This window comes from Cibotium barometz, chromosome 49 (assembly GCF_041138505.1).
Source record: "Cibotium barometz isolate CiBa-2024 chromosome 49, ASM4113850v1, whole genome shotgun sequence".
Classification (NCBI taxonomy): Eukaryota; Viridiplantae; Streptophyta; class Polypodiopsida; order Cyatheales; family Cibotiaceae; genus Cibotium; species Cibotium barometz.
The window spans coordinates 27,031,543-27,045,843 of record NC_141094.1 but is presented as its reverse complement, the minus strand read 5'-3'; the positions used below and the strand labels follow the sequence as shown (position 1 = coordinate 27,045,843).

Below are 14,301 nucleotides of genomic sequence, written 5' to 3'. Positions count from 1 at the left end.
AGAGTATGTTCCACAAAGTACCACCACAATTGTATTCCACTAAGAACATAAGACCCAACATCTCACTCAAGCAACAAGATGAAAGAATGAAACAATGCAAGAGTATGTTCCACAAAGTACCACCACAATTATATTCCACTAAGGACCATAAACCACCAAGGTTACAATAAAGTAGTGTACATCCACTTTGGGTGAGTTGAGTTACATAGGCTCTCTTGAAGAAGGCACCCCTCTCCACTTCGGGTGAGTTATATAGGCTCTCTTGAAGAAGGCACCCCTCTCCACTTGCATAGCCCACTAGCCATGTACCAAGATGCCCCTCCACCCACTAGAGAAGGTGCCTTGAATGCTAGGGTAACCATACATCCATCAACTATGGTTTAGTTAGACCATAGTACCTCAGCCTAAAGACTAAATCATCTTAAATGAGGAGATGCCTCGAATGCTAGGGTAACCATACATCAACTATGGTTTAGCTCTAGACCATAGTACCTTAGCCTAAAGACTAAATCATCTTAAATGAGGATATGTGACCTTAACCCACTAATGTTGATAAACCTATACCTAGAGGGCATAGTTAGCAATGATGTATTAGAAATGTGACCTTAACCCACTAATGTTTTCATGAGCATTGCTAACTATGCCCTCTTGGTATAGGTTTATCAAACCTTCCATTTACATGCATGTCATCAAATATAATAATATTACCTCTTCCAAAATCTCTAGATGAAGATTAAAATCTCCATTAAGGAGGTTGATTCTCCTTATTAACAATGTCATGACCATCTTCAGTGTCATAGTCATCCTCATCATCAACCATAAGCACCCATAAGCATGTCCATGAGCACGCTGGTATTGGTTGATTTCAAGTTTTCAATTTGGATGTTTTGAAGACCCAACAATGTGTAATTTCACATGATTACTCCTCTCAATCTTGTCCCCAAGTGAAGAGAATTCACCCTTAATCTCCCAAAGTTGCAATAATGTTTAGGTCAATGATGGACAATTTCTCTCAGAAGACTATGATGGAGAGTTTCCAACTTAATCAAAAAGAGCAACGTATTGCATTTTCATTGCTCAATTGAACATTCGGCACATTTGCAACACCCTCATTGGCATCCATAACATTCACTAAACCTTGTTCCACCTGTGCCAATTCACTTTGAGCCGTCAATATGCCATTGTCCCCTTGTGTATTGTCCAATCATGCATCATTTACATACGCATATTCCACATTTATCATTGGCTCTTTCCCAAGTGATGGAAAAAGAGGGACTTTTCTTATAACTTTTGGCATGGGGATCATGCAATTTCCCTAATAAATTGACCTCCGATTGTTTTGCCCAAAAGCTCTCACGAAGCTCTTGAGATAAGCTTCACAAAGATGCAAAGATCATTCACAAATGAAGCCCCATCTGTTCTCTGTTTTTTTATACTTGACAACACTCCAACTTGAGACGTTATAATGCAATGGGGAACACAATGTATATAATAAATTAGGTTCAATCCACCCCTTTTACTCTCTTTAGTACCCCTATGTGACAAAATTTTGGCAATTTGACCACGAAAGAGATATCGAAATCGGGTGGTTGTTAGAAATCCCTCAACATAGCCTTTCCAAATATGTGATTTAAATTAGGTTCAGTCCACATCATTTATGGGCCAACTTCTTAGATTTGCCCAAACTGACCCCAAAGTGTTGCATAAACCATCTTTGTCAACAATGATTCAAATGTTTGTGTTTCCACTATAGAACATCAAAAGCAATGATTCAAATGCTTGTGTTTCCACTATAGAGAATCAAAATCACTTGAATACATATGGTCCATTTGTCTACACATACATCTTATAAAGGATAACCTCATATAAATCATGCCATTGGCAACCATTAGCCATACATGTGATCCTTAGAGTTCATTGCCATGTGTTTCAATGTAGACCAATATATGTGATCAATTCTTCACCGCATTTACCAAATCCTCCCACTCCCAATAGCCCTAAGGTAGTGGAATTCATGAAGACTCTCTCCCTTGGCCCCTTCTTCCTCCTCTTTCCCAAGGGTACTCCTCACAACAAGCTAGATTCTAAGAACTTGAAATGTAATTGATAAAAGGTTGCAATAGTGATATTGAAGCCACTTACAAGTTCTCATACATTCTCCAATCCACATCGCATGGTACCTAATCCTCCCATTCCTCGATTACATATAGCCCCCGAGCAGTGGAATTCATGAAGACTCTTTCCCTTGGCCCCTTCTTCCTCCTCTTGCTAAGGGTATTCCTCACAACAAGTTAGATTCTAAGAACTTGAAATGTAATTTATAAAAGGTTACAATAGTGAGATTGAAATGTAATTGATAAAAGGTTAAAGCCACTTACAAGTTCTCATACATTCCCAAAACTAGCCATGGACTCATGCTATATCATTCCAATCACCATTGCATCATTAATCCTACAAATAGCTCTAAAGCTTTACCTCTTTCACTAATAAAATCTCATGTGCCTATTACCAAGGCTACCAAGAAAGCAAAGATACCTCCAAGTTACATTATTCTTCTGTTGGAGATGTAATCCACACTTCTAGAGAGAACTAGCTCACATGGTGAGACTAGGTTTGAATCTTGGCAAGTTGAGGTGTCTACAAATTGGATACTCAGAGGTCACCTAACACCTTAAGGTTTTGGGGTTTGGATGGCTAGACCAATTTGTGGAACACCCCAGTTAAGCGCGCTTGCGCATGAATATAACTGGAATGGGTGACCTCCCGAGAAGTGGGAGGATCCATGTTTTCAACATGGTATTAGAGCCCAAGTTGTTGTGATGTTGGAAGCTAACAACTCAACCAAACTGTGGCTTGAGGGGGGGTGTTGGAGATGCAATCCACACTTCTAGAGAGAACTAGCTCACGTGGTGAGATTGGGTTTGAATCTTGGCAAGTTGAGGTTTCTACAAATTGGATAACTAGAGGTCATCTAACACCTTAAGGTTTTCGGGTCTAGATGGCTAGACCAATTTGTGGCACACCTTAGTTAAGCGTGCTTGCACTGGAACACAATTGGGATGGGTGACCTCCCGAGAAGTGGGAGGATCCATGTTTTCAACATGGTATTAGAGCCCAAGTTGTTGTGATGTTGGAAGCTAACAACTCAACCAAACTGTGGCTTGAGGGGGGGTGTTGGAGATGCAATCCACACTTCTAGAGAGAACTAGCTCACGTGGTGAGATTGGGTTTGATTCTGGCAAGTTGAGGTTTCTACAAATTGGATAACTGGAGGTCATCTAACACCTTAAGGTTTTCGGGTCTAGATGGTAATTTGTGGCACACCTTAGTTAAGCGTGCTTGCACTGGAACACAATTGGGATGGGTGACCTCCCGAGACATGGGAGGATCCATCTTCTTCCAATGTTTGCAAGAAATATGCCAATGCCATCAATTTTGCAAGAATGCATTGAGATTCCAATTATAGAATGATCAATTTTGCAAGAATGCATTGAGATTCCAATTATAGTATGAAATCACTTGATTCTCATGTGCGATTGCCACCAATTATTGCAAAATTAGACAACACTCCATGCATGTAATCATCACTAATTGCTAGGCTATTTTCATAAGCAAAGCTCTTTGTTAAAGCTTAACTAATATAATCTCCTATAATCACACCAAATTCAAGGCTATAAATATTTACACTTGAGTATGCTGATACGCCTCTCTCTCTCTCTCTCTCTCTCTCTCTCTCTCTCTCTCTCTCTACTAGTGGGTTCACAAATGATTCAATGAAGTAAGAAATGCTTGCAAAGCCTTCAAGAAAGCATGCAGAGTGTCCAAATAGCTTCAAGAGAGCCTCATCAACAGAGAGCCTCATATGCAAGTAGAAGCCTCTCTTTGTGGAAGAAACATGAAGGCCCATCCCTTGATTCTTTGCAAGATCTTGATGATTTTTGCAAAAGCCTCTTCCAAATGCTTACATTCAAGCCCCAGCTTCGTTTATGCACTTGTAGCTGCCTCTGCAGGTCTTTGGTTCAAAATGTTGTGCACATCCTTTTTGGAAAAAACTTTTACAATTTAAAAAAACATGTTATAAGAACTATGTAAGGCATGGAACGATTAATTAATTTAAGTGGAATCTGCTCATAATATAATGCAAAAAAACCTTAGAAAGGCTCCTTTTTTGTAACCAAACTTTGAAATATCTCTTAAACTGCACTTGTACATGCAATATGTAGTGCATGGATTATTTATCTCGTCCTCATTTCTTTCTCTCTCTTTCTTCACACACACACACACGCACACACACATAGTCTTGCTGTAATGGTAGAGGTGGAAAGCAACTCTGCTTAGGCAGGACACTACAACCAAAGGCAAGGACGTCAATTCCACCCACGATAGGGGTATCTTTTTGTTTGTCGATGGGGGCCACATCCATGTCAAACATTCAAAAGTTATCGTGGTATCAGTGAAGTTTTGTGCACGAAAGAGTATGAGGAGCCCTTGGTCCACATCACCATACTGGCCTCAAGCGCGTGGAATCAAGGGGGGTGTCTAATGTGAGCATTCCATGAGAAGAGGGATTTCTATCCTAATGGCTCTCACAAAATCTGGATTTTATAGGATATAATATTAGTTAAGCTTTAACAAAGAGCTTTGCTATGAAAATAGCCTACATAAACATCACACCAAATTCAAGGCTATAAATCTTTACACTTGAGTATGCTAATACGCCTCTCTCTCTCTCTCTACTAGTGGGTCACTTGTGCTTCACATGTCTTTTCAAACCTACAAATTCAAATTCTACACTAACCTCCTCAAACCTCCTCCTCTCTTCCCAAACCTCCAATTGTGCCACATGTCAACTTTGTGAAACTCTTTCTTTATATAATATAGAGATATAGAGAAAAGATATAGAGATGTGTGTGTGTGTGGAGACATGAGGGGGCAGGAGGCATGTGTTCCTTTTGTAAATCTCGAAGATGATATTTTGAAACCTTAGCCCATACCTTTGAAAGTCTAAAGTCTACTAATAAAGTGAATCGGGATAGAATAGGGTACCTACTGGAAACAAGACTCTTTTGATTGGCTACTTGGCTTGAGTGCGATCCGATTCGCTACGTGTCATGCATGCGAGGGAGGAGTGGGCGAGTGGTGATATTAATCAGCTCGTGGGAGTGCATGCAGTGTGTATGCTGTCGGGTTGTCGGTGTATCGCGTCTTGCATGGCAGTCACCTCTAGTAGTTGGCTCCTTTGTGAGGATGAAGGGGCAACAGGTTGGGGAGATTGGGACCCTGAGGCTGAGGAGGAAATGAAGCGAAGAGGTGAGGAGGCTGAGGCGGTCTGCGTCAAAAGAAAGTGTGTCCCTAATTGGCTTAATGAACGTCTGTGTAATCAAGTCAAAGAGAAGGTATGCCTGAAGCTGAGCCAGGAATTCATCAGAAGCCAAGTAGGTTTATTCTCTATGTGTAGTGTGTTCTTGTTCTGTCCAGGAAAACCTCCGTCGAAGGGAGAACTAGGTAGATGGCTGCCAGGAATCCATCTTGCATGATTGTGCTGTTTCTAAGATTTTCTATCTTGGTAAGGGTTTTTTCAATGTTTTGTTTATCAAAGGGCAATATGTGACTGAACTGTTTGCCAAGGGCCCTTTGTTCTTTGGTTAGAGGCTAATTCATGTCTTTCCCTTCGACCCTCTTTTTGATGTTAATAAAAGTCTGCAAAATGCCTGGGCCTGTTTGGGTTGAGGTGATAGGGTTACCCCCTTGGTTGAGACCTGCTTTGTGTGATATTGCTCAATCTCTGGGTCCAGTGTTGTTTGTCCCTGGTGATGAGGTAGGAGGAAAACAAGGGAATAGTGTATGTATTACATGGAATCCTTCTATTGAAACTCCGAAATCTGTTGAAGTTGACTTAGGGCAATTAGGGAAACTAGAACTGATTCTCAAATTTGGTGCATTCCCTGGAGCTTGCTTCAAGTGTGAGGCTTTTGGGCATATTGCCAAAGATTGTTTGACTATGGTGATCTCTAGAGAGTATCTTAAAGAGGAGTATAGGGGAGGAATTGACAAGGAGAAGGATATGTTGGAGTCTCAAAAAGATGATCCTAAGGGGAAGGAAGTGATGTTAGATTCCGGAGGATAAAGAGAAGGAAAGAGGGTGGGATAAAGTCAAGTCTAGAGCCAATGTGAGGCTGTGTAAAGCTGAAGCTAGGAAAGCTATGAATAGTAGAAGTTATGAGAATAGGAGGCATGGGAAGGGGAAGAATCAGAATTCCATGAATTTTTCTAACCCCTTTAGTCCACTTCTTGAGAGAGATTCCTTGTTGATTGATCAATGCCCTAATAAAGCTAATAGTGAAGCTACAAAGGAGCTTGATTTGGCTCAGAGTAGTCAGAGGGACTGTGTGGAAGTGGAAATGGTATTGGAAACTCCATTATCATGATGAACCATAAAGAGCTAAAAGGAGGCACCTGGAATGTGAAAGGGATTAAAGACAGAAAGCAGTATAGCATTTTTTGGGATCTAGTGAAGTCCTGGGACTTATCTTTTCTAGCTGTCCACGAACATAATCTTTCTGGTAACATTTTGAGGATGAACTGTTTTGGGGAATAAGATATATTTAATGGTGGCATCAAGTCAGGTTTTAGTGGGGTTATGACCATAGTTAAGAGGGATCTCAGCCCTAGTATTATAGCTAACCATCCTGAGGGAAGGATTTTGAAAGTAGAGATCACTTTTAATGGTCAGAGAATATGGATCATTAATATTTATGGGGCTCATAATCACAAGGTTAGGAGTTGCACGTGGCATTGGATTACTTGTGTAAATGTCCAAGTACCTTGTGTTTTGTTAGGAGACTTCAACATGGTAGAATGAGTGGTGGTGGACAGATGTGGTGGTAGCACTATTTTAATAGGGAAGGAAAAAGGGAAGTGGGAAGATCTTAGAAGGGGCCTGGGACTTAAAGATAGATGGTATCTTGGGGACTGGAGAGATAAGCTAGGGCACACATATTTTAGTTTGCAATATCTTTCTTCCTCATCAAGAATTGATAGAGTTTTCTTTTAGTCAACAAGCTGCCTGGGTGCCTCACACTTTGAGGGTGATTGTGGATTACAACTCTACTTTATCTGACCATCTCCCTTTAATGTGGGGTTGGTCTCACTGTGATGGATCTGGTTTGGAGTTATCTCATTACCCCACTAGGAAATTGAGAGTTAATAATTTACTGTTGAAAGACCCTCTCTTTGTGGAATATACTGAAGCAGCTATTGATAACTTGAAAAGGAGAAAGGGAGCTGAGGGCTATTGGGAACAATTTTCCAATGAGATGCAAGGTGTCATTAGGGCTGTGAGAAAACTAAGAGTGGAGGAAAGGAGAACCGAGAAAAAAAATGGTCTACTCTTCTAGAAGAGTTGTTGTTGAAAAGACAAACCGTTGGGCTAGATTCTGGTGACACTGAGCTGTATTTTAAGTGTCAAGCTAATATCCAAATGGTGGAAGATAAATGCTTTAGAGAACATGAATATTGGACCAAAAAGAGCCTCTTCAGCAATAAAAAGAAACTTGACAATAAGTTTTTAAAACTTTCTAAGAAGAAAAGTGACAGTGTGATGGGGGGGTGCATTTTAGATGAGGATGGCACTCCTTTAAATGACCCCAAACTGCTTGCTTTGAAATGGGTCGAATATTTGGGGTCTACTTTGAGCTTAAAAGAAGATTCCTCTTTCCGGAGGTTTCAAGTTGAAAACAGGCTGCTTGGTCTTCTTAATCAGAAAATGGACTCTAATAAAGCTAAATGGTTAGAAAGGGATATTGAGATGGATGAGTGTTGGTGTGCTCTATTGAAGTTGGGTAGTGAAAAAACACCTGGGTGGGATGGTCTCTCAACTGAATTCTTTATTACCTTTTGGCCCTCTTTAAAAGAGATGGTGACTGACATTTGTAAGAAAGCCTTCAAATTTGGTTATTGGGACAAAGTATTCAAAGAAGGATTGGTAAACTTATCCCCAAACAGATTGCTTGCAAACAGGTTTGGGCATTGGAGGCCTATCACCTTATTGACTGTGATGTGTAAAATCTTATCTAAGGTGCTTGCTATCAGAATTACCCCTGTCTTGCAAGCGATCATCTCAAAAAAACAACATGGATGGCTTTATTAAAGGCAGATCCATATATGACAACATTTTTGCTACTTTATTGGGTAGAGATGTGGCCATTAAAACCCAGCAGAAATGTATCATGATGCAACTAGATCTTGAGAAAGCATATGATAGGATACAGTGGTCTTGCATTGCAAGAGTGATGGAAAGAATGGGGTTTGGTATCATAATGGCAACTTGCATCTATTCTCTTTCCCAGGGTGGTTTTTCTAATGTAATTCTTAATGGAAGAATAGTAGGAGGCTTTGAAATCTATAGGTCAGTCAGAGAGGGATGCCCTCTAGCCCCTCTATTGTTTGATATTGCTTCTCATCCTTCGATCCTATCACTTGAGCTGGCCTGTAGGGAAGGCAAGATTACTGGCTTAAAACTCAAACATAGTGAGCAGCTGGTCATTCAATGCTTTGCTGATGATTCTCTTTTATTTTTAAAAGCTGAGAACAGCAATGTGAGAATGGCCTTGAATATTGTTTGCTGATGCCTCAGGGTCTGAATGCAATATCCTAAAATCTAGGATCATAAGTTTGATAGAGGATAATGATTTTGATCTCCAGAGGTTAGGTTGTGAGGTAGTATAAAAGGGCCAAATAGTGAGGCTTCTTGGAGTCCCCTTTGGGGTGGGTCTTACCAATGAACAACTGGTCATGTGGGCCATAAACAAGTTTGCATAGAAATTAAAGAAGTGGGAAGGTATGAGAGTACCCTTTCATATCAGAATTAATTTATGCAACTTAGTGTTGAACGCCTATGTTATGTTTCTAAGCCCAATGCTTAAATTTGGGAAATGCCATTAGAAGGAGATTATTGGTCCTATTAGGGATTTCCTATGGAGAAATGATGTAGGTAAGAAAAGAGTTCCTATACATGGTTGGCTTGGGAGAAATTGGATGTGCCCAAAAATGAAGGAGGCATTGGTATCATACATCTGCCCACCCATTGTGTAGCTAGAAGGAGCTTGATGCTACCTAGGATGCTTTCTCAATCATCCACTTGGTCCTTGATGATAAGGGAGTTGGTGGAACTGACTAAGGTCTTGGCCAGAGGGAAATGGGGGAACTTAACTTGGATAGACAAAGTGTTTTCAACTGCTCCTTTGAAAATTACATGCTCTGATTTCTGTAAAATGCTTTGCAACAGTTGGAAAGAGAATCTGTGCCTTTTGGTCTGGGATGGTGGAGGGAGAGCATCTGGGAACTCTATGTTGTCACTTAGGTTATGGTGGACTCATCACAAGTTCGACCCTCCTCTTGCATCATTGGATATTGAGGTGGCTACGTGCCTTAATAACAAAGGTATTAGACACCTAGCTGATTGTTGGGACATGAATACTGCTGGATGGAAAGAGTTAAATGCATTATCCCTGGAGTTTGAGTTAACCAGAAAAGAGAGAGTCTTGATGATGTAGGTGTTAGAGCTGCTGCTGCTGCAGAGTGAGCTATGTTCCACAGCCAGATATTTCAGTCTGGATCAAGGATTGGGCATGGTCTAATGGTGTTAAACTAAAGGATGGAAAAACTAAAGACATTTATGCTCTCATGAGGAAGGGAGATGCTAATGCTATATGTACTGTAACAAAATATGGAATGTAAAGTGGAGTGTGGCAAGTTGGAAAAAGAGATGGCATGTGCTATGGAATTCTCAGATGCCTATAAAATTTTAGGTTTTTTTGTGGAAGGTCTGTATGTGGGCACTTCCTATTGGGTATAAGATGTAGAGAAGAAACATGGCCAACCAGTGGTGTATGCCCTAGATCGAGGTCTTCTCTGGAGAGTGGTAAGCATCTATTTTGGGACTGCCCTGCCCTAAGAAGCACTTGGGGCAAAATGATGAGGTGGATACAAAAGGGTTTAAACATACAAATTTTTTGGGAGGATTGGCTTCTTGGGAAATGGGCAATTAATGATGAATGCAGTGGACTGGTTTTTAACATTATTAGAGCTTGCATCTTATGGGAATTTTGGACCAGTAGAAATGACATTGTTTTTTAAACGTCTACTTGCACAGGACCGCAGGATTTCGAGTTGATGTATAAATGTATTTCCATGTGTTGTTCCTTTTGTAATGTAAATAAAATCTGGTCTGTGGAATTGGATGTGCTGATTCAAAACTTACAGAGGAATATATCATAATGATGCCCCCTTTATATTGGCTGAGCTTCTTGCATACTTGGGGTTACTCCCTAATGTGGACTTGTTGGCCTGCAGGTTAATGATGGATTGAGAAGAAAAGTCTCCCCCAGATTTGGGCCCAAAACACAGAGATGGTATCGTAAGGAAAAAGCAAGTGGATCACACATTTGTGGCTTTTATTGAGAACCCGGTTGGCACAAGACCTACTGTTAAGGTGTGGTCAAAACACACACGGAGGACTGCTGGAGAAACAATCACCTCGGGCTGCACTACTAAGGCTATGATGGAGGTTTGTTTACTGCTGGGATATTAGATTTCTTGGGATCAATCCAGTTTTTTATGTGAAGATGATAGATGGGATTTCCTTTGTAAAATTTTGAACGAGATCAAAAAGGAGTAGAGTAGTGTGGATGTGGGATAGTAGAAGTTGTGAGAAAGTCGGGTATGGGTGTGGTATATGTTGTTGGTCTGACTTTCAATAGTTAATATATATTCTTTATTGTTCCCAAAAAAGAAAGAAAGAATAGGGTACCTACTACCAAGAATTGTGTGAATATGGGCTATGGAGGAGCAGACTCCTAAGGGGTTCGCCAATTGAGACTTTGCTCGTGGTTGGCTTGCACTGGGTTACCACATCAATTGGGATCAATCATATCTTGTGTGTGAGGATGAGAGGTGGGACCAGATTTGTGGACTGTTAAATAGTGGAGTTGTACTAGGTTTTCGATGAGATATTGGTTGGAAGGAATTGTGTGAAATATATATATGTGCTAAATATCTGCTAATGCTCGTAAACTTTAGGAAAGAAACGCTCGGTTGGGCTCATGGCTGTAGCCGGTCTTTCCTCTCTGAAGAAGGCACTCTGTTCGCCACCATTTTGCCTTGGCTTGGCTGCTCAATTTCGCCACATTGGCCATTACACGCCCCTTTCCGAAGAGTCGAAGGACAACACTGATGCAGGCTTAGGGCTAGGTCAAGAGCAGGATGATGCAGGGGCTGAGTCTTCTGCACTTGTGGAAACAGAAGAGGGCAAAGCTCGCCCGTCCAACACACGGCCATATGCAGAAGAGCTCCGGGAAATCATGGCAGCCAAGTACCTCTCCAATCAGCCTATCGCAAAACCGCACTCCTTCTGCAAGAAGCCCTCGGACAAACTTACCCTGCAGGAACTGAGGGTCCAGTATGACCATCGCCTCTCTGCGATCAGGAAAAAATATGCTGGCGAGGTGGAGAAGAAGAAAGCGGCCAAGGCCACACATGACAAGAAGCAGAGAGAGGAGATTCTCCTTGCCAAAGAGGAACGGCTTAGGTTAAAGAAGGAGAAGTCGGCCCAACGTGCCCTAGAAGTGCAGGCAGAAAGACAGCTCTTGCAGGACCAGCTGGTAATCTGCATTTCCCTGTTTTTTTAAAAAAGAATTACAGACTTTGTGCATTATGCTTATAAGACTGTGACAAGCAACCATGTTAGACCTAGGCATCCAGGGAAGCGAAATCAACCAGCACCCTTCTGTTGGCATTGTATACATTGGGGGAGCTGTTGGCAGGCTGTGAGAGAGAGAGAGAGAGAGAGAGAGAGAGAGAGAGAGAGTGTTATGTAACGTCTGTAGAAGACCAAAATGACCTACGAGACCAAATACATAACATAAAGACAATGCTGGTCTTTAGCTATATCTGTGGTCTAGCAAAAGAAAACATTTAAGAAAACATCCTACTAATCTAGCGATGCCAAGCATCAAGTACAGTCACCTTTATTAGCAAAGCTAGCAAGTATAATCTTAACCATATCTGATCTTTGTACTGCATCACACGTGATAAGTGTAGTGGTTGAAATGGTTAAAGCAAAGACATACACACAAGTGAAGCACACAAGAACTGTATGGAAATGAACACAATCATGAGCAGGTTGATGAGAAACTTTCGAAAACTGTATATTAACCTTCAACTTGTCATTTTTTGTGTTCCTTACAATAAACCACACCATGCAAGAGTAGGTGTACGAACCTTAGCGAAGTATCATAACTTCTAAAAGTGCCCACACTAAGGTTATAAGCATATAACATAAAATGCTAAACGTCTAATGTCCCTAGGGCCTAGACAGTTTATTCCCCTAACACCTATACACTTTTTCACTACCCAAAGTGTGTAATCTCGTACAAAGCCCCCCTTGTAGTGATAAAGTGCTTTCTGTATACAAATGTATAGATTAGATCAATCCCCAAATGGTAGTAAGCCCAAAGCTTTGTGAAAAGCTTCGACCTTTTCTGGAGGAAGCGCCTTGCTGAAAAGATCCGCCACATTGTCTTGAGTTTGGTTGTCGGTACTTGGCTGGCAGTTGGAGGTCGGCTAGTAGCTTGCCCGCAGTGCGGCTACCCTCAAGAGTCTCAGAGACTTTGCCTTTGGGATTGTCTGAAGGCTCGGTAGATTTGGCAACGGATTCTTCGCATCTTCACTATGGACAGGGCATTGACCCGGATCATTACATGGGGCACTGTTGCTTGGGCCATAGAGGCTGGATTGGTCAGGGCGTATGAGGAGGATGGGGGAGGGCTAGCCCTTCAGGTCTCTCACTATCGTATTTAACAGTTCCTGTCATAGCCCTACCTATTGACGACACTCGGCCATGCTCATGCTAGAGATGGGAGATTTGTAGTAGCATAGCAGCCTGACACATTTGGCGAGCTAGATGCAGTGAGGCGATCGAGGGTACACACACTCAGCCGACTGAGTCCATCAGGAGCATATGGTTCGATATCATTCACACCCTCCGCGGTCAGTGAGGGAAGTTACAGGGAGGTTTTGACCGCATGCGGAAGTAGCGTGAACCTTTCTTGAGGCTTTGGAGACTTGGCCCATCTCTCACAGATAGAGGTGGTAACCCCACTTGGCATTACATACCACCTATGTGGTTGTTCCCCACCCCCTCCCCCTGTATGAGATGGCCTTCTCCTCACAGAGCGGCCAGCCGGAGGAGAAGTGTCTCTTCCCCTTTTGATCATTTGATTCTTGCCCCTAATGAGGCGAGTTTGTATTTAGCCCTTTGTGGTTGTATCTAGCCCTTTGTGGCTATTTTTTTCATTAACTAATAGAAGGATTTGTCAGAATGCACAATGGAAATGAAGACAACTGCTGTAGAGAGCAATACACAGATGCAAGAGAGAGAGAAGCTAGTATAACTCTGCTATATACACCAAAGAAATCCCGGAATATACAATGAACAGTGTGGGGGGCAAGGGGCCATTATATATGGCCCCAGGCTGCTGGTCGGCTAGCACAAACATAGCCGACAGCAGCCCACGCCTTGCTACTACCAGTCGGCTAGCAAATGGGCAGTCGGCCAGCATGTCTTCAGTCGGCCAAGGCAGAGCAACTAGTCGGGTCATAGACCATCAGTCGGCTAGTAAATAGAGGTAGCCGACAGCCCTTCCACACCCAGAAAGAAATGGGAAAAACACATGGAAGTGAGGAAAAATGGGGACACACCAAAACTGGGCGGGCACACCCACAACAGAGGCCCTGACATAGTGTACAGACAAGAGATGACTGCTAACACCCCCTCAGCTCCTGGATGTGGAACCAACCCCAGTGAGCTAGAGTGCCGCCGGAGCATAGCCTGAGGTAGAGACTTCATGAAGAGGTCCACCGCATTGTCCTCCGTCGAACAATAAAGAAGCAAGATGTCACCAGCCAAGATCTTCTCACGAACAAAGTGATATTGTTGTATCTCTATGTGCTTGGTCTGGGCATGGAAGACCGGGTTCCGAGCAATAGCGATACAGCTCTGGTTATTGCACGTGGGTTCCTTCTTTGGAAACCCAATCTCGCCAAGCAACCTCCGAAGCCACACAACCTCGCAAGCAGCACCACAAGCAGCCCGATACTCTGCCTTTGTCGACGACAAGGCAATAGTTGGTTGCCTCTTGCTGCTCCATGAAACCGCTCCCGAGCCAAGGGAAAAAATGTAGTCTGATGTGGATCTCCTCCCCAATCTGAGTCACTCTAGCCTTGGAGTCGAACTCGTTCCTT

At 42.3% G+C, this 14,301-nt stretch overlaps 1 protein-coding gene across 1 annotated transcript in view; it reads left to right on the top strand.

Annotated features, from left to right (window-relative positions):
- The first annotated feature begins 11,059 nt into the window (after positions 1 to 11,059).
- LOC147610441 (stress response NST1-like protein) overlaps positions 11,060 to 14,301 on the top strand; it is a 45,471-nt gene continuing 42,229 nt past the window's right edge. The window contains exon 1 of the mRNA XM_086786412.1: positions 11,060 to 11,660. Coding sequence (XP_086642538.1) covers positions 11,103 to 11,660 — 558 coding nt within the window. The 5' untranslated portion in view covers positions 11,060 to 11,102. The remainder of the gene's footprint in view (positions 11,661 to 14,301) is intronic.